The 25,428-nt window shown below is 42.4% G+C and overlaps 1 protein-coding gene across 1 annotated transcript in view; it reads left to right on the forward strand.

Moving 5' to 3' along the window:
• The window catches only part of NELL1 (neural EGFL like 1), a 759,185-nt gene that overhangs the window by 621,553 nt on the left and 112,204 nt on the right, over nucleotides 1–25,428 (forward strand). The window contains exon 15 of the mRNA XM_015417871.1: nucleotides 4,625–4,720. Within this exon, the coding sequence (XP_015273357.1) occupies nucleotides 4,625–4,720 (96 nt within the window). The remainder of the gene's footprint in view (nucleotides 1–4,624; nucleotides 4,721–25,428) is intronic.

Genomic DNA, 25,428 nt, shown 5'->3' on the forward strand with positions numbered 1-25,428 from the left:
AATGTAAATAAATAGATGTGAATCTCATTATTACAATGTTCATAGAAGCTGTTGTGTTACAAACAGATGAAATACAGGAAAGACTAAGGAAGGCAAAGGCCTTGCTTTCCTCTGCCATTTGATAATTTTATCAGTTAATGGAGTCTCTTCATGAGCACCTTGAGGCCAAATATAACCTAAAAGTATGCTTTGTGGATGGAAAAGTGCCTTGAAACATTGCATGAAAAACCTTGCCTATATTGGCTATTCCTACCATGGCTAAAGATGTCTGCCTTTTAGAAAGCTGCTGCCCTTTCTCTTAGCTGGGACTTGTTTACTGGTATGACTTTCTTAAAATGCTACCATGGTGTCAGATGAAAAGAATTTAGCTTGCTGATGACAGAATGATCATGATGAGTAAATGTAAGATGGCTACCTCTGGCACTACTTCACTCTCTTTAGTTGTTGTAACTTGACACTATCTGTTGCCATGCCAACTGATCCATTGTCTTGCCGCTATAGGGCAGTGGAGGGACACTAATGGTTCTGCCATTTATGTTATATTTTTTTCAGTAGACAATAGCAGCTAAAATGGCTCCAATACCTTTGCTAGTCATTCCCATAGGAAGCCTAAAAGGTATAACACTTGAACAGCACAGATCAGTTAAACCGTCCAATTAAGGAGGAGCCTGGTAATATTATTTTCTCTGCTCACCTGTGAGCAGTTACAATTCGATTGCAATTAAAATCTTAATGGTTGATATTTTGCATGCTCTGTTGTGATTGTTAAATGCATTACATAATAAATCTGAAGCACCTCTTTGCTTTCATGGCACTTGAAGCCCCTTTCTATATCATTTGCAGCAGTGTTTCTTTGCCAGCTCCATCTGTGATTGCAGCTTGCACGATGGTTTGGTGGCTCTGCTATTAACTCCAGTGCAGAAGTTACTCTTTAAATATTAATTGCAGTTTCTCGTTTGTAACCCACTGGGTGCCTTGAGAACTGCAGTACACAGGAAATAGTTTATATTCCATATGGAAGTGCATGGCTCTGGGTGAATCAAAATCATTCACAAAATTTCCAGTGGCATCCTTGATATAAAGAAAGGTGTAAAGAATAAATCCATGGCTTTAATTCTTCATTTAATATTCTCCTGTTATAGTCTGATAATATATTTTGAAGCATGACTAAAACCTAGTGGCTAGATTTCCTGCTGGTCAGTAACTTTTGAGTAATGGTGTTATACGGGAACTGTGACCCATCCATCCATCCATCCATTTTATATGATTCCATTACTTGTATGTCATTGCTGGAAATCCACAGTGGGGAAATGACAATCATGCCAAACATTATTTTAGCAGGCCTTACTCTGCTAGTACCTTTTATACGAACAATTGAAGAATTTATTTCAGAAAGTTCTCTTGATGGAATTGTTCTGCTTTCTATTTCCCTCCCCAGATTCCATTAAATTATCATCAGCATTAGTTGTTGTTGTTGTTGTTGTTATTAAGACTGGTGGAACAGTCCTGCTCTCACCCGGAGACCCTGTTCCATCCTGCCCTTTTGGATTTTCCCAACACCTGGAGGGGTTTTTCTCTCTCTCTGTTCAACCATCGCTGCCACCTGACCTTTGTAGGAATTGCCCACTGGGAGGGTCAGGACTCCTAGCTTCCCTTCCAAATTCTGAGGCCTTGGTTCTGTGTCTCCCATTACCCAGAGTCTGGTTACTGTGGGACAGCCTTGTTCCCCACTAGGGGAGTAGCCACTTGCTAACTGACTGCCTTCCTGGTGCCCCTTTTTAAAATAGCATGTCCAAGATGGTGGAGGTCTATGTGGCACAGAGAACCACTACCAGGATCCAAAGTTATAAAGCATTTATTAAAAAGAAAATGTTCACAAGCATACTTTTAGCACAGCACCAGATTGAGCAGAGGATTCAAAAGAAAAAGGTAAAACACATTTCCTCTGTCTCTCCCTCTATATATGCCCTATTAGTTGTTAAATATAAGGCAGGCTCCTTAGCTTGGAAAGTACTTGATGTTTACAGGAGTTCCATTACCTTCAAGCCTCCTTCAGGTGTGCAAGCCAGCACATGGCAATGACTGCCTCCTCCAGACCTCAGTTAAGAGTTCTTTCTCCTTCAATGGAATCAGCACCCCAAAGCCCTTCCCAGAAGTTTGATCATCTCTCTTTCCCCACCCACTGACCAGGTCAGGCCAGGTCAAAGAAACTTTTTCTGAAATCTCCAGGAATTACTTCCTGAAGTCTTTCTAAATTCCTCCATATCTCTGTTTCCTGCTGGGGGGGGGGGGCTGGACCATCCCACTGTCTCTAGCTAGAACTATTGTTGTTGTTCAGTCGCACAGTCGAGTCCAACTCTTCGCGACTCCATGGAACACATCACACCAGACCCTCCTGTCTTCCACTGTCCTCTGGACTTTGCTCAATTTAACGTTCATTGCATCAGTGAGTTTGGAAAGCAATTGAACTGACTTCCCCCTTCCTGTCTGTTCCGTGCCCAGAGAGAAAAACTTTTAAATCTCAGCGTGAAGGTTTTGTTCAGTTCAAACCTCCAAAGAAAAAAATGCATTTCTTCACAAAGAACATAAAAAGAACCCTGCTGGATCAGACTAATCATCCATCTAGTCCAGCATCCTGTCTCACACAATGGCCAACCAGTTCCTCTTGAGGGCCAACTACAGGTCATAGAGGCTATGCCTCCTAGTGGATCCTAGCAACACCATCACTGGACCCAGCAACATCAGCCATACCGTTTCAGATTCATACTCCTGCTCATCCACATGTTCCCCCAAGGGCACTACAGTCAGGGAATCAAGATCTCCTGGATATTCCAGGCCCCAGAAACATCAAATTCGCTGTCACCAGGGCCAGGGCGTTTTCGGTGGTGGCTCCTACCTGGTGGAATGAGCTCCCAGAGGAGATCCGGGCCGTCCTGCGAGACCTAGTGCAGTTCTGCAGGGCCTGTAAAACGGAGCTCTTCTGCCAGGCTTTTGAGTAGGAGCCGCCACCACCACTATTCCATCACCGCCCCTCATCTCCGTACTTTGACCATTGGTGGAGTGGGTATTATTGGGGGTGTGAGACATTCCTTGGCAGATGACAGTGTAGTTGGGACGCACATTGTTGTTTTGGTATAAAACCTCCAGAACCCCATCTTGAAATCTATGGTTAAGTAATTCTGGAGCACCGACATTTTTTTAGTGTATTATGCATATTGTATTTTGTATTGTTTTATATTGTTCATTGTTTTAACCAAGCATTTATGCCCCTTGTGATCCGCCCTGAGCCTTCGGGGAGGGCGGGATATAAATGTAAAGATAAATAAATAAAAATAATTTATGCCATCACATGTTAGCAAGTGCCCTTCCACCATCTACATTGGACAAACAGGCCAGCCCCTATGACAAAGAATAAATGGACATAAGTCTGACATTAGAAACTACAACATTCAAAAAACACTGGTGGAACATTCTAACCTTCCATGACATTTAGTTGCTGACCTAAGAGTAGCAGTTCTCTTACAAAGTAATTTCAAAGGGAGACTAGAAAGAGACTGCTGAATTGCAACTGATAATGAAGCTCAAGACAACGCATCCTCCTGGACTCGCTTGAGACCAAGGTTTCCTGTCTTATTACTAATGCTGCTTTCTCCATGCCTACTACCCCTCTGCATATCACACCTAATCTCATCACGCCTGCTATTGTCATTTGCCTGTTATTGTCATTCAGCATCTGAAATCACTGTACTCTCCAAGATATAAGGACAGATGGACTCACATTCTAGCTGTATCTGAAGAAGTGAGCTGTGAAGCATGAAAACTCATACCCTGCCAGTCTTTAAGTTGCTACTGTACTCTTACTCCTTTCTACTGCTAATATTATTGTATTTTAAGCATTTTTGTGTGTGAAGAAGGCTGCAAATGTGGTGGGATATCTATATATCGTAATAAATGGTGTTTTATATCATGAGTCACACTTTCATAGAGTGGTCCAGTCCTTCTGAGATGTTAGCAGGGGCTCCAGGTAAGGCCCCAGGGCTTCAGCTCCACACCAGTTCCATTTTGGAAATAGTTTTAGATCTCTTCTAGAATTTGAAAAGTAGATTCTCAAACATTGTGGCTAAGCTAGAGTTTGAAATAATAGTCAAAAGTTGTATATGAGCCTGGCAGTTTTTAGATTGTGGTCCATGACTGCATAATTTACTTGGAAATATCTACAAATTAATTGCTACCTGAAAAAATTCAAATATTTCAATTGTAGGAACTGCCTGTTCCTACATCATCAAAATGAGGTACTGATGTCAGAACAATTCAGCCAATAATTTCTCTGGGTTTCAAGGCCTGGACAGATATTAATCACCTTGAATTATAAATGCAATAAATACTCTGTGATCCTCTGAAAGTTTGGAAGAGTAGCCAGGTGCAATGATACCTAATGATGATTAAATATGTTGTTGACATTTTGCCTTGTTTCTATCCCTGTAGCAGTTATCTGGATATGCTCATCTTTCTGCTCTGTGGACATAAGAGATTTGTTTCCTTTCTCCAGTATTTTTTCACAAGGGTATGGAAATATCAGAAGTATATCTATAGATCTATATGATATAAATGTTTTATTTTCCAGCATTTTGTGAAGAAGGATGCAGATATGGCGGGACATGTGTAGCGCCTAATAAGTGTGCTTGCCCTTCAGGATTCACAGGAAGTCACTGTGAAAAAGGTAACATTTCAGACTTTCTCACTGACTTATTTTGGCTTACATTTTATTATATATAGGGGGAAATGGGAAAAAGTCCTCAGGTAAAGTGTGAGTCTCTCCCTCCCCCCCAGCCTTCCAATCTGTACTGTCAATTCACTTAAGGGGATAAAGAAGTGTGTTGATTTCACCACTGATGTCCACAGCCTTTGGGGTATAGATTATGCAAAACTAACATGATATTGTGCATGTAGAAAACCAGAATATATGTGCTGGACCCTCACTGTTGTGTGCACTCATTTGTGCTAGGCTGTTCATCGTTTTTTAAAAAATGCACGTGTTGTAGAAGTTGTACAGGAATCCATGCATATCAGATCATCCCTGTGTTTTCTGTGGATGCCTGAGAACACAAGGTAGAAATGTGGAGAGGGGAACACAAGAAGAAAGGGACTGGTTGGGACACCCCTAGGCAACAATTACAATATTCATGCACAGAAAGTGGGATATCTCTCCCATATGCTTATTAGTCGAGAATGAGGAGGTAGGGGGAAAATGAAAACCTCTTAGCTTTTTAATATGAACTACAGTGCAGTCCTAAACAGAGTTACACCTTTCTGAGTCCATTGATTTCAATTGACGTAGAAAGGTGTAATTCTTCTAAAGATTGCACTGCTGGCCAATTAAGTTCAGTTTGTTATACAGGGGGGGAAATGCACTGAGTATGGTTTCAATGACATATTCCTTTTGTGATACACTTCTGAGCTATGGTAATGGATGCTGTGTGCAACAGGGATCCTAATCATACCTGAACTTCTTGACACGAGGTGGCAAACTCAGCTGCCGTGCTGTCATTTAAAAGCTGGTTATCCAGGTGCAGAACTGGAGACTGGGCCTTGTAATTAGAAATCGCTCCCTTGCATGTGCATTTCTAATTGCAGGCTCATATTAAATGAACTGGCAGCTTCTAACTAATTATATCAATTTCACCTTGCTCCACATCTTTGAAATAATGCCAAGGGGCAAACAGAACTTTTGGCTATCTTTTAATAAGGCTCCTCCAGAGTCTTTGCTTCTGTTGTTCAGAAGGCTATACTTGGATAGGTGAACAGAGAATGCAGTCTTGAATTAGGCACATGATCTCCCACTATTAGTTGTTTTTACAGTGTTTCTCGACTTAAACCTCTTGGCACCGGATGATGCGAAAAATAGATGCACTCTTTGCACTCGTAACATATGGTGCCATGCTCTTTCAAGACTAGCTGTGGCATAAGTGATCCAAAGAGACTAAAATGGTGCCACAGACAGGACTCTGAATCATAGCTGGGAACATATATAGTCATCTGTTGCTCTGCAGAAATGCATCATGATTGGGTCCCTATCTGTAGAGAAATGTTTTGTCAGTAACATCTTCCATTTCCTACACTGTATCTAAAGATGTCCTTTGAATAGATAAAGGGCAATCCTTTCTGCATCATTTACAAAAATGGAAGTGTTCTATTGTCTCAGTTTGTAGTGACCTAAACTTGCTTCAGAATTGAGAGAAGTATAAGATAAGCTTGCAGCAGTTGAAAATAATCAAGCCATTGAAAATTTTGGTAAGAATGATCTGTAATTTGTCAGTTGCCCCACTAAAATAATGGTATTAAGTTCAATGGGAATTTAGTCAGCATCGAATACTCAGGATTTATGGTGGTGGCATGTGCGTGAAACAAAGTGAGGATTATATTGGAGTTTTAAGTCAATTGCACAAATGCATAATGCAACACACTGTTACAAAGAATTTACCTCCGATAGCATCTTTTGCAATTTAGCCTTGAATTAATAAAACATTACAGCACAGCTGTGGGGCTGCCTCTCTACAGAGCAGCTGAGGATGGCTTGCAAAACAATAACAGAAGGGCACTGTAAGGTAATTTTACCTAGCTGTATTTCATCTGCAACATCTAGTTTTTCTGTTGTCTTGGGATCACGGACACACTGGTTTATTATGTTGTCCTTTTCGTTTGGGAACCTATTTTTATGATTCAATCGTTTCTTTGATAATGGCTGGGAACCTAATAAAATAAAATTGGGATCCAATAAAAGTTAAGACTATGGTGGGGATCCAAAGGGCCCCAGACAATATGCATGACAGTGGCTATTCTGGCCTCCCTTCCCAAGACAGCAACCTGAAAGTTTGCTGCTAGATACTGCAAACCTGTGAACATCCTCAGGGCAAAAACTGCCTTCTGAGTGATGAAAAAGTCCAGTAACCTCCTCCTTTTTTGCATTTTACATACATTTTGTTCAACCACTTTGCTTTCATTATATTACCAATTTACTATGGATTTAGACACTTGTTAGTTTAGTTTTCTTCTGAACTGTGTCATAAAAACAGCAATTCCAAACTATCAGAAACAATATGTGCACCACCCATCACTGGGTCAGCAGCAGAGTCCATCTTCCTCTGGGACACATGACTCAGCCCAAAGATTGTGAATTACTGCAGAGTAGCTAGATTCGAGTCCAGTAACACCTTAGAGGCCAATACGGTCTTTGGGCTATAAGCTTTCAGGAGTCAAAACTCTCTTCATCAGAAGTGAGCTGGATTGGTGTTCTTGAGTCCCAGTCAGAGGGTGGGAGGGATGTTGGCAAAAAGGAACTCAGGATGCAGAGATGCAATGCATATTGTAATCAGGTTCAACAGAGAAAAAAAACTTGAGGGCAGAAAATTAGCATTTGTAGTGAGATAAGAATCCTATGTCACTATTCATCTGGGAGGGGTGTCCATTGTTCTGAACCTATAAATGAAGTCAAGCTCAGCCGTCTTGCATTCTGATCTTCCTATGAAGCTTTCCTGTTTGAGGACTATCACTCTTAGAGCAGCAATGGGATGACCTGGAAGATTAAAATGTTCTCCCAAACATTTTTGAGCATTCTGACTTTTAATGTCAGATTTATGTCTTTATTCTTTTGCGTCGGGACTGTCCTGTTTGTCCAATGTAGAGAGTGGAAGGGCATTGCTGACATTTGATAGTATATATATGCTGTGATCCTAAAAGAAATCAACCCTAACTGATCACTGGAAGTCCAGATACTGAAGCTGAAGCTGAAATACTTTGGCCACCAAATGAGAAGGGAACACTCACTGGAGAAGACCCTGATGCTGGGAAAGATTGAAGGTCAAAGAAGAAGGGAATGGCAAAGGATGAGATGGTTAGACAGTGTTATCAATGCAATGAACATGAAATTAAGCAAACTCTGGAGCACGACACAAGACAGGAGGGCCTGGCGTGATGTGGTCCATGGAGTCGCGAAGGGTCGGACTCGACTGTGCAACTGAACAACAACAACATATGCTGCAATCACGCACACTAAATAATCCACTGTCAATCCATTTTCAGTGCACTTTCCAACTGGATTTTGCTGTGTTATTTAGTGTGAGTGATCGCAGCCATAAAGTAGGAAGATGAACAAGTGAATGAACTTGACATGGTATGGCTAGTGTTGTTAGGTCCAGTGATTATGTTGTCAGAGTGAATATGGGTACAGAGTGGTTTGTTGCAGGCCTCTGGCCAGAGATGCTGGAAGACAAACCTTTTCTTGCCCACAGACAGCCTCCTAACCTTAAACAACTTTTGACCCATGGCAATGCCCTTCTTAACAGACTCTGGGATCAGGGCCTGCAACAACCAAAATGTCAGCTCTGTTTGTTCAGCACGTGGTAAAATGTGGTTTGGATCCTATTGCTATTAGGTAGATCTGTAACTGGTTGACAGATTACACCCAAAACTGCTTGTTAATGGTTCCTTATCCTCTTGAAGAGGAGTGGCAAGTGGAGTGCCTCAGGGATCTGTCCTGGACCCTGTGTTATTCAACGTCTTTATAAATGACTTGGAGGAAGGAAAAGAGGGGATGCTCATTAAAGACGCAGATAATACTAAATTGGGAGGAGTAGCAAATAAGTAGATGAGAGAATCAAGATACAGGATGATCTTGACAGTCTAGAAAACTGGGCTAAAACTAACAAAATGTATTTCAGCAGAGATAAATGTAAAGTTCAGCATTTAAATAGGAAAAATCGTATGCATAATTATAGGATGGAAGAGACTTGTCTTGGCAGTGATACCTGAAAAAGGATCTAGGAGCCTTAGTAGACCATACATTAAACATGAGTCAGCTGTGTGATACAGTAGCTAAAAAGGTTGAAAGAGCTGGGTATGTTTAGCCTAGAGAGGAGGCGATTGAGGATGGTATGATAGCCATCCTCAAGTATTTGAACAGCTGTCATTTAGAGGATGGAGCGAAGTTGTTTTCGGTTGGACCAGAACCAGTGATTTGAAATTAAATCAAAAGAAAGCTAAACATTAGGAAGAACTTCCTGACAGGGCAGTTCCTCAGTGAAACAGTCTTCCTTGGGAAGTGGGGGCTCCCCATCTTTGGAGGTTTCTAAGAAGCAGCTAGATGGCCATCTGACAGCAGTGCAGATTCTGTGAATTTAGGCAGATCATGAGAAGGAGGGCAGGAAGGTATGAACCAGTGCTTGGCTCTTGTAGCCCTCTCTTGCATGTCCAGGGTAATGTTGATCACCACTTTGGGTCAGGAATGGCCCTTGAGGTCCCTTCCAGCTCAGCCCCCATCCACAATCGCCATTAAGGCTCCTTGGTCTGACAGAGGCAAGTTGCCCACCCCCATTGGAAGAAAGAGACAGACGCTAGATTAGGTTTCACTCAGGACCACTTTATTAACCATTTACACAATTTGTGGTAAGGCCAGTCCCCCCAGTGCAGAAATAAGCTAAGGCCAAGGGTAACCCCTGACTACCTCCTTTCCATATGTTGGGTGAGTCCCCTTTGTCTGGGTGCAAGCCATTCCTCATAGCAAACAGGGTGCTGTCCTGGAACTACCCCAAGCCATGAAATCTAGAGGGGAGGAGCCTAGCCAGGGCAGTCCCAAAGGCAGTCCTCATTCCCAGCCCTTGGCCGCTAAGCCTGAAGGGTGAGCCTGACGGACCCCTTGACCCCCAAACTGGGAAGGTGCCATATGGTGCTCACCAAATTTGTTTCCCCCTTTTTCCTGCACTAACCTGCCACTGCCAGGGCACAAGCCTCTGCTTAGGACCTTGCACCCACTGGGTAATCTAAAGCTGCCCACAGCCCTTGCTGCAAATCCTCCAAAAACATATAATTGCCCTTTTTGCCGGAAAGATGTACCCCCTCACCCCTGTACAGGTCGATCAATTCAGCACCTCTCATGGCATGGCAATATAGAAGAAGAGGAAGAGAGATTGGATTTATGCCCCAATACACAAAGGAAGCTCAGAGCGGCTTACAGTCTCCTTTCCTTTCCCTTCCCCTCCCCACAGCAGACACCCTGTGAGGTAGTGGGGCTGAGAGAGCTCTTTTGAGAACTGCTCCTGAGAGAACAGCTCTGAAAGAACCTTTAACTGACCCAAGCTCACATTAGCAGCTGCATGTGGAGGAGTGGCTCTCTCTAACCACTCGATCTGCACACCAGGCAACCTGCTCCTGATGAGCTCCAGGTCAGCCTTCTTCTGAATCACCAAGGCCTGCCCTTTCATAAGGCCAAGATTGTTTCCACTCAAGTGGTTCACCAGTACATGAGGTCGATGATCCCATCTCCCCTCAAGCAGCAGCAGGATGAGGCCAGGCCACCTCAAGCCCCATCGCCCCAACCTTCTTAGTCACCACCCCCAGCATGGATATGCATAGTTTAGGCATTGGTGATGAAAGGAAGGGCCTCCAAACTCTCCCTTCCCTACATTCCTTTTCAATCTTTTCCCTGACTACCTACTTAAACCCCTGACCAACCACAAGTTTTTGGCCCAATAGGGCTTTCTCGAGTCCTGACATGGGATGTAGAAACCATAAGTGAAACCATCCAACAAATACAAACGGACGGTCATCCTGCTTAAGATAAAAACATAATCAGGGCTTGAACTCCTTCAACTTAATTGAGCTGGGACCCTTTTTCAGGAGGTGAGTTAGCCCCCCCCCGCCGCCGTCGGGTCGCTCCCCCCCATTGCTTCCTGAACCCTGTCTGGGGTTTTGCCCTAGGGCATGCCGCAGATGCCTAAACACAGGGGGCATTCATGTTGGAACTTGCAGGCTCTATGACTACATGCCCCTTGGGAGCTAAACTCCCAGTAAAACAGGCACTGTTGAACAGCCTGCCCTGCCTGGGTGCAGGTGCCTACACTGCCTGGGAACTAGTGCACAATATGTCCTCTGTCAGACTAATCACCCCCATCGGGTCTTTCTGGCAACATAACCTGCATCCACAATCGCGGATGTATCTGTTCTGAGAGCAAGGAAGAGTTTATGGCAGCTGCATCCAAAAAGCCTTATCATATTGGAGCCACGCCAGGCCTGCATAATCTGAATACCTCCAGTAGACTATGACCATATACTGAAACAAGGACAGTGCCTGCCAAGGCTGGGAATGACTACTATGCCAGTGTAAATTAAGAACCCCAGCAACCAATTAGCCCACGTCCTATTCACCCTTTGCCTTCTCAGCAGTTCCTTGTTCCTCTCAGGACCTTCTTTATTCTTCTTTTCCACCTCCCTGACTAGAAGGGTGAAAACATCAACATATTCCCCTCTACATATCTTGTTCCATGACATTGAGGAAAGATGATCCCCTAACATTGAGGAAAGATGATCCCCTTTGTTTGTGATCCCTCATGGGCCAGAGCACCCCCAACCTCCCCATGGGACCACCTGTGGCTGGGGTGGCAGTGATGAAACGCTCCCCCACTCTACCTGGGGTGCTGGCTGAGCCACCCCCCATGCCCAACCCCCATGCTGCACAGGGACGGGCTTCTGTGCTGTGCCTTGTGCTTGTTTGGTGGCTGAGGATCCAAAGGCAGTAGGCTGACCCCAGGGTCCCCAAGGCCATGCAGCCCCCTCCCCCTGTGTGTTCAGTCTCGCTTACCCTCCTCAACTACAGGGACTTCTTCTGATGTCTCCAGAATCACTGTGGGCTGCTGCCCCAGCATCACTTCCTCCACACTTGGCCTGTCCTCTCTGTGAGTCACGCTTGTAGCTGCTCTCTTGTTCCCCAATGATCACCACACCTGCCCACCTGTTTCTCAAGCACCTCTAATCTATCTAGTATGGTCTGTCTGCCCTGCACATCCTTCTCCTTGTCTACAGAGGCAGCCCTCAGCACTGGCTGCTTGCCCATCAAGCTCCCCTGCCCCTTCCTCAGCCCCATGGTGAATAGGCCTGCAGCCAGTCATCCCAAACCCACCTGGTTCCTTGTCCCCCAGGCCAAGCCCCCCTACTGGCCAGCCCACGGGGCCACCAGCTAGCCCCCAGCCACAGCACCAGCTCTCCCAGACCTCAATGTCCTGTCAGGGGAACACTTTCTAAATCAGGAAAGGCTGCCATGCCCACACAGTGCCACTGCCCAACTCACCCTTGACTCCCCTGGCCTGTGAGTTGGATGCTAGGCTCCTAAAGAGGCCACCGCCACACCACCCCTTCAACGCCACCTCTGAACAGGTCATGGCCAAATCCTTTGTGCTGGCTCCATTGCCACCACTGTGTTGCCGTGGCTTCTCTCTCGTTGCTGCTGTTGAGCCACTGCATAGGCCATGGTGTAGCCCCCTCAGCATGCTTTCAGAGCTCCAGCCCACACCATCAGCACCAAACGCCACCAAGCGCCACTGCCACCACTCCACCATGATGCCCCCTCAGCGCGCTTTCTGAGTTCCAACTCACACAAGCACCAAGCACCTTAAATCCTTGTCAGCCTCACCCCTCCACCGTGAAGCCTTGACTCTAGCGTCAGCATCCCCTGCCTCTTCTTCCTTCCGGGGTGGCAAAGCAGCCCCCACCTGCAATTGTGCTCCCCTGCTCTCTATGAAGTCAGAGAGGGCAAACAAAGTCACTCACTTTGTTCTCACTTTGAATGTGTGAGGAAGACATTGCACCATGATTTTCTGCACTTCATGATGTACTGTGGGAGTGTCAGCACAGCCAAATAGAAAGTGTTCGTTCATTGGGCCTTTTAAGCCCCCTGAATTAAATAATGGCAGAAAGGGGTGTTTTTATGTGTCAGACCTTACTTTAATAACAGCTACAGAATTTGCTAGTGACCCTTGGGTTTTAAGACCCATGAGGATTTATAGCCATGGAGGTCAGTGGCTCACAGTGAGTACATTTTCTATCAGCAGACAGGGCAGATATAGTGATTTCATCCCTTACCTTCCTCACTTCAGCCCATCAACCTGCATGGCTGTTACTCTACATAGGCCCTATGACCCCAGAAATCCATTCTCCTGGAGTTGGAAATGGATTTGTGACCATTCTCACCTTCTCCTGGATCCAGCATGTTACCTGCATTGGTTACTTGTGAAACAAATGATTTAGAAATGGTGTTCATGCAGGTTAAACTGCCCTGAGCTCAAGTAAAAAAATAAATGGGTCATTAATTTTACGTGGCATTATGAAATGTCGAAAAACTTTGCTTTGTGTTGTTTTTCCAAAAGTTCTAAACTGGCTGTCTTTCTTTTTGCATGTGTATTGTAGTTTAGGACCAAGGTAGAGAAGGCAATTAAATGCCTAGCAACCGTGTGATGCTAATTCTCATTTTCACTTGGCAAACAAACCAATCAAATTTTAAATTTATTGATATACTTTCCAGATGGTTATTGGTTTGCTTCAGATGAGGCAAGAGGGTTTTTGTATGAATGTTAATCTGTGTAAAGTATGCTCTACCTTTGTGGTCTACACAGAAGTCCAGGCCATACTGATCACTAGAGTAATAATTTACATTAACCAGGATATTATTCTGTAAATTACACACAGCAATCAACAAACTTGCATCACAACACAGCAGTTGTCTTTTACAGCAGGTGTAAAATCGGTGCATAAGCTCATAATAGTCTCGATTTAAATTATGAATAGAAGATGATTTTCAGGGGTAAGAGACATTACTGTGAAATACAGAGCTGGGTAAATTCATATATTAAGCTGATTATTTTAGGATTTCAGTGCCACTTGTTAAAGTCTGTCTTATAATATTCCTGACCAGATAGCTCCCTTTTGCTTAGTAGTATTGATGTCTCTCAAATATTATTGATATGTTTCTGATATGGTGGTATGTACAAAATTCCTGTGATATTGATTCCAAATCTGAAAGAACCACATGTATCTGTGTCAGATAGTAACTTAGAAGTTGATTTAGAGGGTGGCGCTTGGGGAGGGTGGCGCTTGGGGAGAGGGTATCTCCACATTACCCATTGGTATGTGGCGTCCCACAAGGGGTGATCCTCTCCCTGATGTTCTTCAACATCTATATGCACCCCCTCGCCCAGCTAATCCGGACGTTCAGGCTAGGCTGTCATCAGTACGCTGATGACACCCAGCTGTATCTGCTGATGAATGGACGGATGGCCTGACCCCGGCCCAGAAAATCTGGCCAGAGCTCTGGAAACTGTGGCTGGTTGGTTGCAACAGAGTTGGCTGAAATTGAATCCAGCGAAGATGGAAATTCTGTACTTGAGTCATGGGGGAAAGGATCAGGAATCTGACTTCCAGCCTGTGGTGGGGTGCCACTGATGCCAAACCCAACGGGTGATGTGGGCCTCCCTTAATATAGAGGCTCACATCATGGTATTAACTTTCAAGGCCCTATGTGGTCAACGACCAGCATACCTACGGGTCTGTTTGTCCCCATATGTGCCCTGAAAAGCTTTACACTCTTCTGAGTAGCACTGTTTAGCAGTCCCCAGTCCGAAGGACATCCACCCTGCCTGGTGGAACATGCTTCTGGTTGAGATTAGGGTCCTGCAGGATTTATTACAGTTCTGCAGGGCCTGTAAAACTGAGCTGTTCTGCCAGGCCTTTGGCTGAGGCAGCAAATGTCCAAGCGACACTGGCCTTCTCTGCTCAGCTTTAATGATCTGCTCAATTCACCCTACCTGCCTATACCAACTTGGCATCAGCTGACTTTGGTCTCTTAATGAGAATGTGCCCTCCCTGACGTTATTTCAGCAGGCACAATAATAATTGTTATGCTGCCATCAGAAATATTTTAAATTGAATTGTTGAGGCTTTTATTCATTATTATTTATTGTCTTATCAATGTTGTAAGCCTCTCTGAGCCTGCTTGCAGGGTAGGGAGTAGGGCTACCAAGTGGGGACGGGGGGCGGGGAAAACCCCGCTTTGGAGGCCTGATTTCCGCCGCAGCGGAATCGGGCCCCAGGGGGAACTCCGCCCCCTAAAGCTGCGTCAACAGAGGTGACGCAGCCACGTCAGTCACGTTGGGGGCGTGGCCCAGATCGTTAGGGGGGAAACATATGGTTCCCCCCGATGATCTAGGCCACACCCCCACCATGAGCTACGTAGCACATCCAAGAGGAGCTCCCAGAGCCCAGCAAGACTCCCCTGCCGCCAAGGGTAAGTACACTTGACAACCCTAGTAGGGAGGGAGATATAGATTGAAAAAATAAATAAATAATTTAGGTGCTGCATCATCATAGGATTGTGGGCTGGGTTGATCAGAAAGAAAGGCAAATTCCCATAGGAAGCCAAAATGTTTGTGTAAAGGAAAGCAGATCTGAACAAATAGTGAAGAAAAATGTAAATCTATTTCATTCTCTCAAAACCTTTGAGAGAGAACATAAGCACTGTGCTAGAAAATGTATTATATGCATCCTAAGGGTGGCATATAATGGAGGCAAGTGTTGGATGACCATTGTCATGAAAGATCAGTGAGATCATAGAGTTTACTTGTAGGAACAGATATTCATGCAGATACAAGTTAAGCAAAATCAAAGCTTGCTGAAATCATTGAAAGGTTGATTTCAGGAAATATCAACTGTTAATTTTTTCTGATGTACAAAGCACAAACAAAGTTTAGGTTGTCTAGGTCAAGTAATATCTTAGTCAGTTCAATTACTGTTTGATGTTACTTTTACGTAACATACGTTATCATCTTACCACAAGGAAGATGTTTTGAGGGAAGCGGAATAGTTCATAGATGCAAAAAATCTCTCTTGATCTTTGCTGGAATAGAGAGTTCTCTAAGTATAGCAATCATTGCTTCTTTTGAAAATGGAGTATCTAATTTAGTAACTGGAGCAGTCAAATATCTGGAGTTCTCCACTACTTAAGAAGTGTAACATCTGAATTATTACTTTCAGCATGAAATATCTATTAAATGGATCAGACATCTAAGTGTATAACATAAATAGAGGGCCTTTCATGTGAAAGTATGAAATTCCCTTTTCATATTTGATCTTTCTGAAGAGCTTGTCTTTATATGCTGCCAGCCTAGTCTTTGTGTACTTTGGGAATGATACTCATCCATCTTTCGAATGAGACATAAAATGGAGGCTCAGAATACTTCTGGTCATTAAGGGTCCAATAGAACTTAGATCCAATTCCAGTTTGGTAATTACTTTGCTTTCCTCACAATTTCTGTATTCACTTTTCCTCTTAAACTGTTGTCCACTGCTGCTGGCACAGAATGATAGAAACAATTTCACCCCAGAGCTAGCTGCATTTCAGTCATTGTTGAGTGATTGGTTCTTATTCTGAATCCACTTAAAGTGCTTTAATGGGAAAGTAGCCCTACTAAATTCCATGTGAAATGTTATCACACCAGTTCTAAATGTGTTTACTTAGAACAGCGTGCCACTGATTTCAAGTGACCTTTTTTGCTATTAGCATTGTTACCATTAATGCATGTAGTGTTCATCAATAACTAGTACCATTTCAAGTGGTAATAAATGCACACTGTTCCAAAATTCATCTCTGTTCTGCAGTACTTCTAGGGAAAATGAGACTTACTCTGTTCAAAAACTACCAAGGAATGTAAATAAGTCATCCATTTCTTCTTTGTCTGTGTGCAATTCTACATAATTTGTTAACCAGAAGATTACACTTTATAAAGCTGTTTATTCGTTCATTAACTTTTTGACCTGTATCTTCATTAAAAAACAAAAACAAAAGTCATCCAATGTTCCATGCTTGAAGTAAGAGTGAATTTAATGGTATACAGGCTGAATACTCACATCTCCATGGCCTGGAGTTGAAGGATAATAAATTGATTGCAGCCTTTTAATTCTTCTTTAAACTTTCCCTGCTGTCTTATATCTCTTATGTAGCAGATGCCATCTTCCTGAGAATCCTTTCCATGCGCAGCATTCACAGAATTTTTACCTTGGATTGTTTTAAAATCCAGCAGCTCAGTACTAATGAAGGCAGAAGCTGAAGCATCTAATTAAATAATTTTAAGCTTATCTCTGTTTCTGGCTGTCTTTTTAATTAGTAATTTCTGAGACTGCTTCTACTAAGGGTTCCAGCATCAGTTAAATGCAGCACTGTTTGGCTGGTTTTCAGATTATTTATTTTTATTATATTACTGCTTCAACTTGTATCCTCTTCTGTCTCATAGACTCAAGTCAAATTATAACATAAAGAAATATACAAGAGCTAGCACATTGGTCTTCATCCTGTGGTGCTTTGTACCCAAGGATGTCTGCAGTATTGCTGGGGAAAACAAGACAGATCTTTGCTTGTGATAGTGCTGATTCATACATGGCAGCATCCTCCTGACTCCCATAAAGTCTTTGGATCACACATGTGCTAACTCTGTGCTTCCCAGGTACCTATAGACCTGATGGGTACCATGATGGGCATGAATAAGAGGTTTCAGTCTCTTTCCTTTTCCTGACCTAAAAGGGCCTCAGTATTACACATACATCTCCTAAGAGGAGGAGGAGGAGGAGATTGGATTTATACCCCGCCCTTCAGTTGGAGTCTCAGAGCGGCTTACAAACTCCTTTCCCTTCCCCTCCCCACAACAGACACCCAGTGAGGTGGGTAAGGCTGAGAGAACTCTGACACAAACTGTTCTTTTTCAAGGACAGCTGTGCCAGAGCCTGTGACTGACCCAAGGTCACATCAGCAGCTGCAAGTGGAGGAGTGGGGAATCAAACCCGGTTCTCCCAGATTAGAGTCCGCACACTTAACCACTACACCAAACTGGCTCTCAAATAGTGAAATAGTCAAATAGTAGCTCTCTGGGGACATTTGCACAGAAGGGAAGGTGGAAGCGCTTTCTTTATGTGTGTCATGGTCTTGTTCAAAATTGGACCTTGCACGTGTGTGATTCAAAATCCTTATGCTGAAAGAGCACTTAGTTCCAAGTGTGTATTGTATTGCTGTGGAATATTTGGACAAAAAAAAATGTGAAACCCAAAACAAAATGGAAAAAAACTTTGCCTGCATCTTCCAGGATGATTTCTTTTTCATCATCTTGTTAGCTTTGACCTATTCTTTAATCAATTTTTGAAATATAATATAGCTAAGTTATTTTCCATCTCAAGCATACTGTAAAGAAGATTCACAGTGTAATCCTAAACAGAGTTCCACCTTTCTACGCCCACTGACTTCAGTGGACTAAAAATGTGTAACTCTGCATAGGATTGCACTGCAGGTTAGGAATGTAATACTGATTGTTTGACACCACTATGATTAAATTTTAAGTTGTTACAAAAAGGTTAATTTTACATTGATATCTACTTCATTCTAATTTTATAGTTTCTGCATTTTGCTGGTTTTATTAAATTAGCATAAATCATTCTCTTATTTTCCTGATAATTAAAAGTTTCCTTGGCTGAACCTAAAATGAGGAGGATTCAGGCACCACTTGTTTTCTTTAGACGGCACATTGTATGTGCTGCATATTTCTGTTATCCAGAGTCCAGCCCTAAGCAGAGTTATACCCTTCTAAGTCCACTGAAGTATAACTCTGCTGAGGATTGTACTGTTTATCTGACTTTCTCCATCAGATCTCTGTGGTACAGGAAGCTCTTGCAATGTTGTCTTTTATCATGATCTGTAAGGATTTTTCATAATGGTGTCATATTTTTGTAATCTAGTTTTAATACTACAAGTAGATATTACTGTTGCTATATCATAGTTTGATCATTCTAAACCATACCTCTTGCAGATCTTAGGATTGTTTTCCAAAAGATTGATATTAAATATTAAATAAAATACTTTCCATTTGATGGTACTTTTTGTGATGGAGGGCTACTGTGATAATGTAGAAGGTAATATAACACAGGCAGTACCTCAAGCATGAACCATTTCCACAATATCCAGGGATTTTCCTCTTGCGCTGCATCCACCCATATGGCATTCTATTCTGTTCCATGGCCGAGTTCAGACTGGCAGTTTGAAGCGGGAAGGAGTCGTGGCAAAAATGCAGCGACTGACGTGGGAGCATACCGGGAGGAGGTACAATGGAGCGTTCACACTGTTGGCCCACCCTTGCTGTAAGGTGCAGCTGTAAGGCACGGCTTTCTTTTTGGTAATCTGGAGAATATGCGCTTATGCGCTTAAAAATGTGGCTTTCAGCATTCACACTTTGTTGGTGTGGGATGGACAGGGTTTGATACCACTTTCACCTGGTATCTTTTAAACTTGGGAGGGAAGTGTTACGAGATGGGTTGAGTACAGCTGGGGAACACCAGACAGATGTGCCTTTGTGAACGTCCCTTTTAATCCGGTTGTGAAACGTTTCTGGCTCATGCCTATATCGGGGCAAACTGCCAGTCTGAACTCGGCCCATGTTTATCCTAGCTTTCCTTTTTAGACGATGCAAGGAGCTGTCGCAGAAAATAGGAGACAACAACTGGGGACCCACGACACCACACTGGATCTCAAATATAGAGACTTGGAAGCAATATTGCAAAATAATCATTTACCTATAGCTTATGGAACCAGGTTTGGGTGTGCAGATGATCATTCAAATAGTGATTTGCCACAACAAATGCTGGTTTAATCAGTCATGGATAATGCTATTGAGAGGTGATGAAAGAGGTTTCTCTTTTGAGCTGCTCTTGACAGGCATCTCAGTTATCCTCGGAGTGCAGAGAAACAAGCGAGGATGGCCACATGTGTATATCACGGGAAAGCATTGTGAGGACTGTGAATAATAAACTGACTCCCAACCATGGATTCAGATCCTGATTTGTCATAAGCTAACTGACCATAGTTAGTAAAGTAACCAGTATTAGCCCGATCATCCTAACCACAGTTAGTTTTATGTGATGTCTCAGTCAAGCCTGTATTTTCTTTTCATTATATAGCTGTAAGATTATTCTATTATTTTTGCTCCACACTTTCCTAGCCTCTAAGTAAGACCAATCTTATTAATGAAATTGGATTTTACAGCACAGAAGACAATATAATAATGGCTTACCCAGTGAAACAGGAATAGTCATTGTTCTCTAAGGGGGGGGGGAAGGATTTAATTTGTCTATATGTAACAATTAATGAACGGTACTAGTTGCAATGTTTAAGCACTTTGGATTTGATGACTTTGTACTGTATCTGTATCTGCAAGCATGTGAATTAAAATGTTACAGTACAGCTGAGAATGTGTTGGTCTGTTTTGGATTCTCTTTAGTCTTTACTAGAGATTGTTTTAGAATGTTAAAACTTTATCACCACTCACAAGAAGCTTGTGGGTTGATACTGGCATTGTTATGTACGGGTGCAGAGAAAGGGGTCAGTGACTTTTAAGTCTGAAAGCTCCAAACAGGGGACCAGATTGAAGGTTTGTGCTTTTCCAAAGTGCATGGAAGAGTTCAGGGAATGCTCCGCTCAATTCTTGACTCGTTAATGAGATAAATATTACTATGCGGTTTTGTGCTTCTTAAAATTCATTAACTGTACCTTGGGAAACCAAGGCTGTTAAAAGGCTGCTGGCTCCTGATGATGTGTGCCCAAAATATATTAAGAATCTTTGGAGTATATGGTATACGTTGTTTTGGCCTCACATAGATATTGTGCTTTTCAGACACACAAGATAACAATTGCATTTCCTCTGTAAGAAAATAAAGCTCAGAGTTCATCTCCTCAAAGGCTATTTTGATCTCCAACTGAAAACAAGATTATTGTCTGTTTCCCAGCCTCCCTGAGGTCATCTACTGAGATTTCCCCATCTGTCTTGAGAGCATGTTATAGAGAAAGGAAAGAAATGGGACAGTTTGTGTCATGGGGCTTATGATTAAAAACATATATATCAGCAGTGTGTGCCACAAAACATAACTAATGTTACTCACTGGTATTTAGTTCTGCCTATAAATATTCAACTTCTAATATTGGCCGTTTCACTCTAAAGAAATCTGTATGCATGTATGTATGCTGAGATCCAGTGAACCACTGAGGCTCACAAAAGGAGTTCAGTGAGTCCCATATCATAATACAAGCTACTTTTAACTCCCACCACCTAATTTCAAATATGGTTGCCATGTGGTATAGAGAATAGGAAGAGTTTGCTGTTAAGAAAATAAAGTTAGCCTAAAGACTGATATATACAAACTGTAGTGAATGCTGTGTCCGCTCCATTCTGGCCTGTCTGTAACAGACCTAGGAATGTGAAAGTCTGGAGGTGGGGTGAAGAAGCTCTCCTTCTTCAAATATTCTTTTTCAGTTTTTATAATGGAAAGATTTGAAACTTCAGTTGGGAGGGGGCTGCAAAAAATCTAGTTTTGAAAACAAGGTTTTATTCCTCTTGTGGCTGGGCAACCAGGCATCCTGTAGCTGGCAGTGTGAGATGGAAGCACGGCAAGATTGTTTCAAGGACTAGGCAGGCAAGTGAGCCAGAAGAGACAAAAGTGACAGACGATTGGTCTGTTTATCGGGTGTGTTAGAGCCAGACATTAACTGATGTTTTAGAGTCAGGGACACTTGGTTTTTAATAGCCTATATCTAGCCCCTAAACCATAAGGGAGGGTTGATGGAGAATATACAAACGAACCCTTACCTAAATTTAAGCTCATTCAGTTTGGATAGCTCCCTCCTATTTGAGATTACGAATTTCCTAAACTTTCACATTTTCCTTGGCTGCATCCTGAGAATTAGCTCAGGAAGCTCAGGAAGAGCCTAGAGGGATTTGGCATTCTTATGTGGAACTAGGAGAGTCAACATCTTCAGATTCAATAATAAAAGGGTCAAGCTAACACTATATTACATAAAAATACAAATGTTTATTAAGGTGTACACATGTTAAAACATACTGTGGTTAAAAGAGTCTACGTTTCAGACTTTAAAAGCTTTTCTAATACAAATACACTTGATGGGTAAACACTTTTTAACTTAGGACCAAACGCGTTTCGGCCCCTTCGGGCCTTCCTCAGTGGTCACTATTCTCTATATTACACTGACACACATCCAAAATATATGTGTAAAAGGGGTGTGGTTTTTTTTGTTTATATATATTACTTGATCATTACCTTTGATGGAGGTGACACACATCCTGACCAATGAAATCTCTGACACCAGAATAATTTGAAGAATTGACATGGCTATATTTATGGCCCAACATATAAGCTAGTAGTATAACTAAAAGCATATAAGGAAACAACATCTGGTTTTATATATTTATAAATGTGTGTGTGTAATAAAAAACAGTTTGCCGCAGCGCGCGCTTCTTCGTTGCGCGCCGGCTTGTCCTGTGATCGGCACCTCTCCCTTGCCATGGAACCTCCACGGTACCTCCACGGTACCTCCACAGGAGGTCTGATCACGTAACTGCGCAGTAGTTTGCCCCAGGGCAAACAGCCACGCTTCTCCTCTGCAGTTTCCTGTCCGTGTGACCGGGGCCCTGGTTTTATATATTTACAAATGTGTGTGTGTGTGTGTGTATATATATATACACACACACGCACACACAAACCTTTTCCACGTGTATTTTGATATAATATAGTGTTAGCTTGACCCTCTTAGTTCACAGATATATCTTGGGTTGAGTCCCCCCCCCTTTCCCCCCCAGGAATAATAAAAGGACCAACTTTCTTTTATTGTACATTGATAAAAAGGGGGATCTGTGGCACCCACAGGCCAAGCCCATTCCAAACCTAAACACAGTGTGAGTGATTGGTGGGATGCAGGACTGTTAGGCCACGTCTGTGTATCCCTGATTTTAAGGGCAGGTCTGCCTCCAAGCTTTTCCTTGCCATGCCTCCTTTGTGCTTGAGGGAGGTATACTATGTTCTCTTCCTCCATCCCTGGGGCCTGTGGGTCAAGGATAGTGGCATCCCTCAAGGGGTTCCTGTCCCAAGTCCATGAAGCACAGAGGCCTCAGGCTTCTGGTTTGAGGATTATCCCTTCACTCTACAAATGCCTCAAGGTGGTCACCTAAGTGGTACTATGTACCATTCCAGCAATATTTTTCCACAGTGCTACTGCCATAGGGACAGACCAGCTCATTGTTTTGTCCCCTTCATGATGAAGGAGAGGTGAGGGGTATGTTGGAAAGGGTGAGTGGTTAAATGGGTTGGGCCTGCCCACCCCTCCCCCCAAATTAATTAATTTGCCTAAGTATTAGTAAAAAAAAAAGGGTGATGGTGAGCCATGGTAGAACTGAATTCCTGCCCCCCATTACGTATCTCCCCATGTAGCACCTTGCTCTACTGCTTCTTGTTTTGTCCCTCACCTGATGGAACAAAGCAGATGCTGGACTTGTTGTATATTGTCTTACTCCACAGTACCCCAGCTGTTGTGTTCAAAGGCACACAGAGTCAAGTTGGCTGGCTCCCCCTCTCTGCCATCTGCAGCAAATCCCACCGCTTCCCCTCTCATCTCTACTGAGGGAGGTGCGGTTCCAGGAACAGCCTTTGCATGGTTCTGCCTGATCTGCAACTGGTGTCTAGCTTTTTGCCTTACTTTCTTAACTGAAGCTGTGTCCTTGCAGCTTTTGCTGCTTTGTTACTGTCATTGAGTCTGAGGAGATAAGGGAGGGTATAAATATTTTACATAAATAAATGGGATAAACATACACATTTTGATAAAAAAATAAAACACATGAAAATTTGACCTAACTATGGTCTAAGGCCTAGGAATTGTATGTGAAAGAACAGAATCTAACTTTCTGAATGTTCATATTTATTCTCAGACCATCTCCCAGAAGTGGAGGTGAAAAGGCTGGAAAACAAATGCGGTCAACAGGCTTAAGTAGATTTTATTTGTCATTTGTGAATTTATGTGCATACATTCAACTAACTGCATTTCAAAATCTAGGTGACACCCAGTATGTATGCAGCAGTCACACAACTGTTGCATTAGACAAATGCTGATAAAGGAATGCAGATGGTGGCATGTCTTTGCTGCTAGACACAGACACATTTAATAATCTTGTAATCTCTAATTTTCCACATTCAGTTAACTGTCCTCCTGTTTGGTTATGTAGGACAAAAATCCGTTTTGTAAAATGACCCGAAAGATCATCCTTGCCTCCTTGTCATGCTAGTCTTCGGTTCAAGTGTGTTAAATTAAAGCAATTTGTGGCTTCCGTAATAGTCAGAGTACAGATAAATAACCCCCAGGAGCAACAATAGTAGTCAAAGAGTCATTTCCTTTAGTAGGGACAGATAATATGCGACCTTAATTCATGCAAACATTTAGTTCTTGTGCATAAACACATTTCTAGTAAAATACTTCACAACTGAAAGGCAATGATTATCCTTCTTTGTGCCAAAGAAAAACCTCAATAATGTATTCATGTTTACAGGGCATATGAGTTATTAGTCTTTCATATACTTGAAGGAATCATGACTGCCTTTCATAGATGATTTGACACAGTTTATGGGGTAGGGTAATGTGTGTGAGTGTTGGGAGAAAAGAATTACATCCAATTTAAAAAAGGATTAAAATATGCCTATATGACAGTGAAGGCTCTGTCTATGTATATTGCCCGAAAACATTTATAAAGTGAAATGCAGATAGTTTACAGGGAAATTATGTGAATTTCTTGGTTTGAAAATATGCTTATCAGTTTTCAACTATTGCATATTTGTTTTAAAAACTGTGTCAACATTGCATCTTGTATGGAAATAATTAATGTCATTTTTTGTTATAAACCCCTGTTGTCCTAGACTACTCAGTGAAGGAATAAGCTTACATTTAACTGAAGGCCACATTAAGACCAGAATCATGGCTTTTTAGCTCTTGCTAGGACAAAGAAATAAACCGTAGTTGAGCAGTCTGAAAGCCAGAAATATAGGGAAGCAGTTGCTGGTCTTGACTAAAAAGGTCATTGAGAATGTTTCTGTAGGCCAGAATCAATGCTGGCCTGGTCTTTCTGCTAAACATGCCAAAGAATGAGTCCAGAGACCCAGAACAGAACAGCCTTGGAGAGGGATAAAGGACAAACAAGTAACAGATTAATATAGCCTCTGCTAGACTGGAAAAAGTGTAATTAATATCAATAGATATTATATGTATTAGTGCTCAGGTGTGAGATACATCTGAGAATGGCAAGAATGTCCAGTTGAATACAGAAGTAAGTTGGTGTGTATTGGTTGGAGTCCAACAGATAGCCATATGCATGAGAAAATTGTATTCACTGTGTTTTTATATTCTTGGACTGTTGTTAACAGTATTTTTAGATGATACATAATTATGAAAATTTTATATGGTTAATGTTATTAAGATAATTATTTAGCCAAGCATGTGTGTGCTATCAAGTGGGATGAAAGATGTTGGAAGATGAAAACCTATAAATCTGGGACTTTGTAGTGAATAGGAACTCCTTATCAGAAGGAGCTCCTTGGCTGTAACTGATTGACTTTTGGTAAGAAATAATTAACTGGCTCAGGTAATTGCTGTCCTTTAATTGTCTGTGTAGAATCAATTGATGTATTATCATATTATTTTAAGTCAGTTAATTTCCAAGGTTATGTTTTCTTAAAATGATAAAA

The sequence above is a fragment of the Gekko japonicus genome, unplaced genomic scaffold (assembly GCF_001447785.1).
Source record: "Gekko japonicus isolate JY-2015 unplaced genomic scaffold, Gekko_japonicus_V1.1 scaffold397, whole genome shotgun sequence".
NCBI classification, from domain to species: Eukaryota; Metazoa; Chordata; class Lepidosauria; order Squamata; family Gekkonidae; genus Gekko; species Gekko japonicus.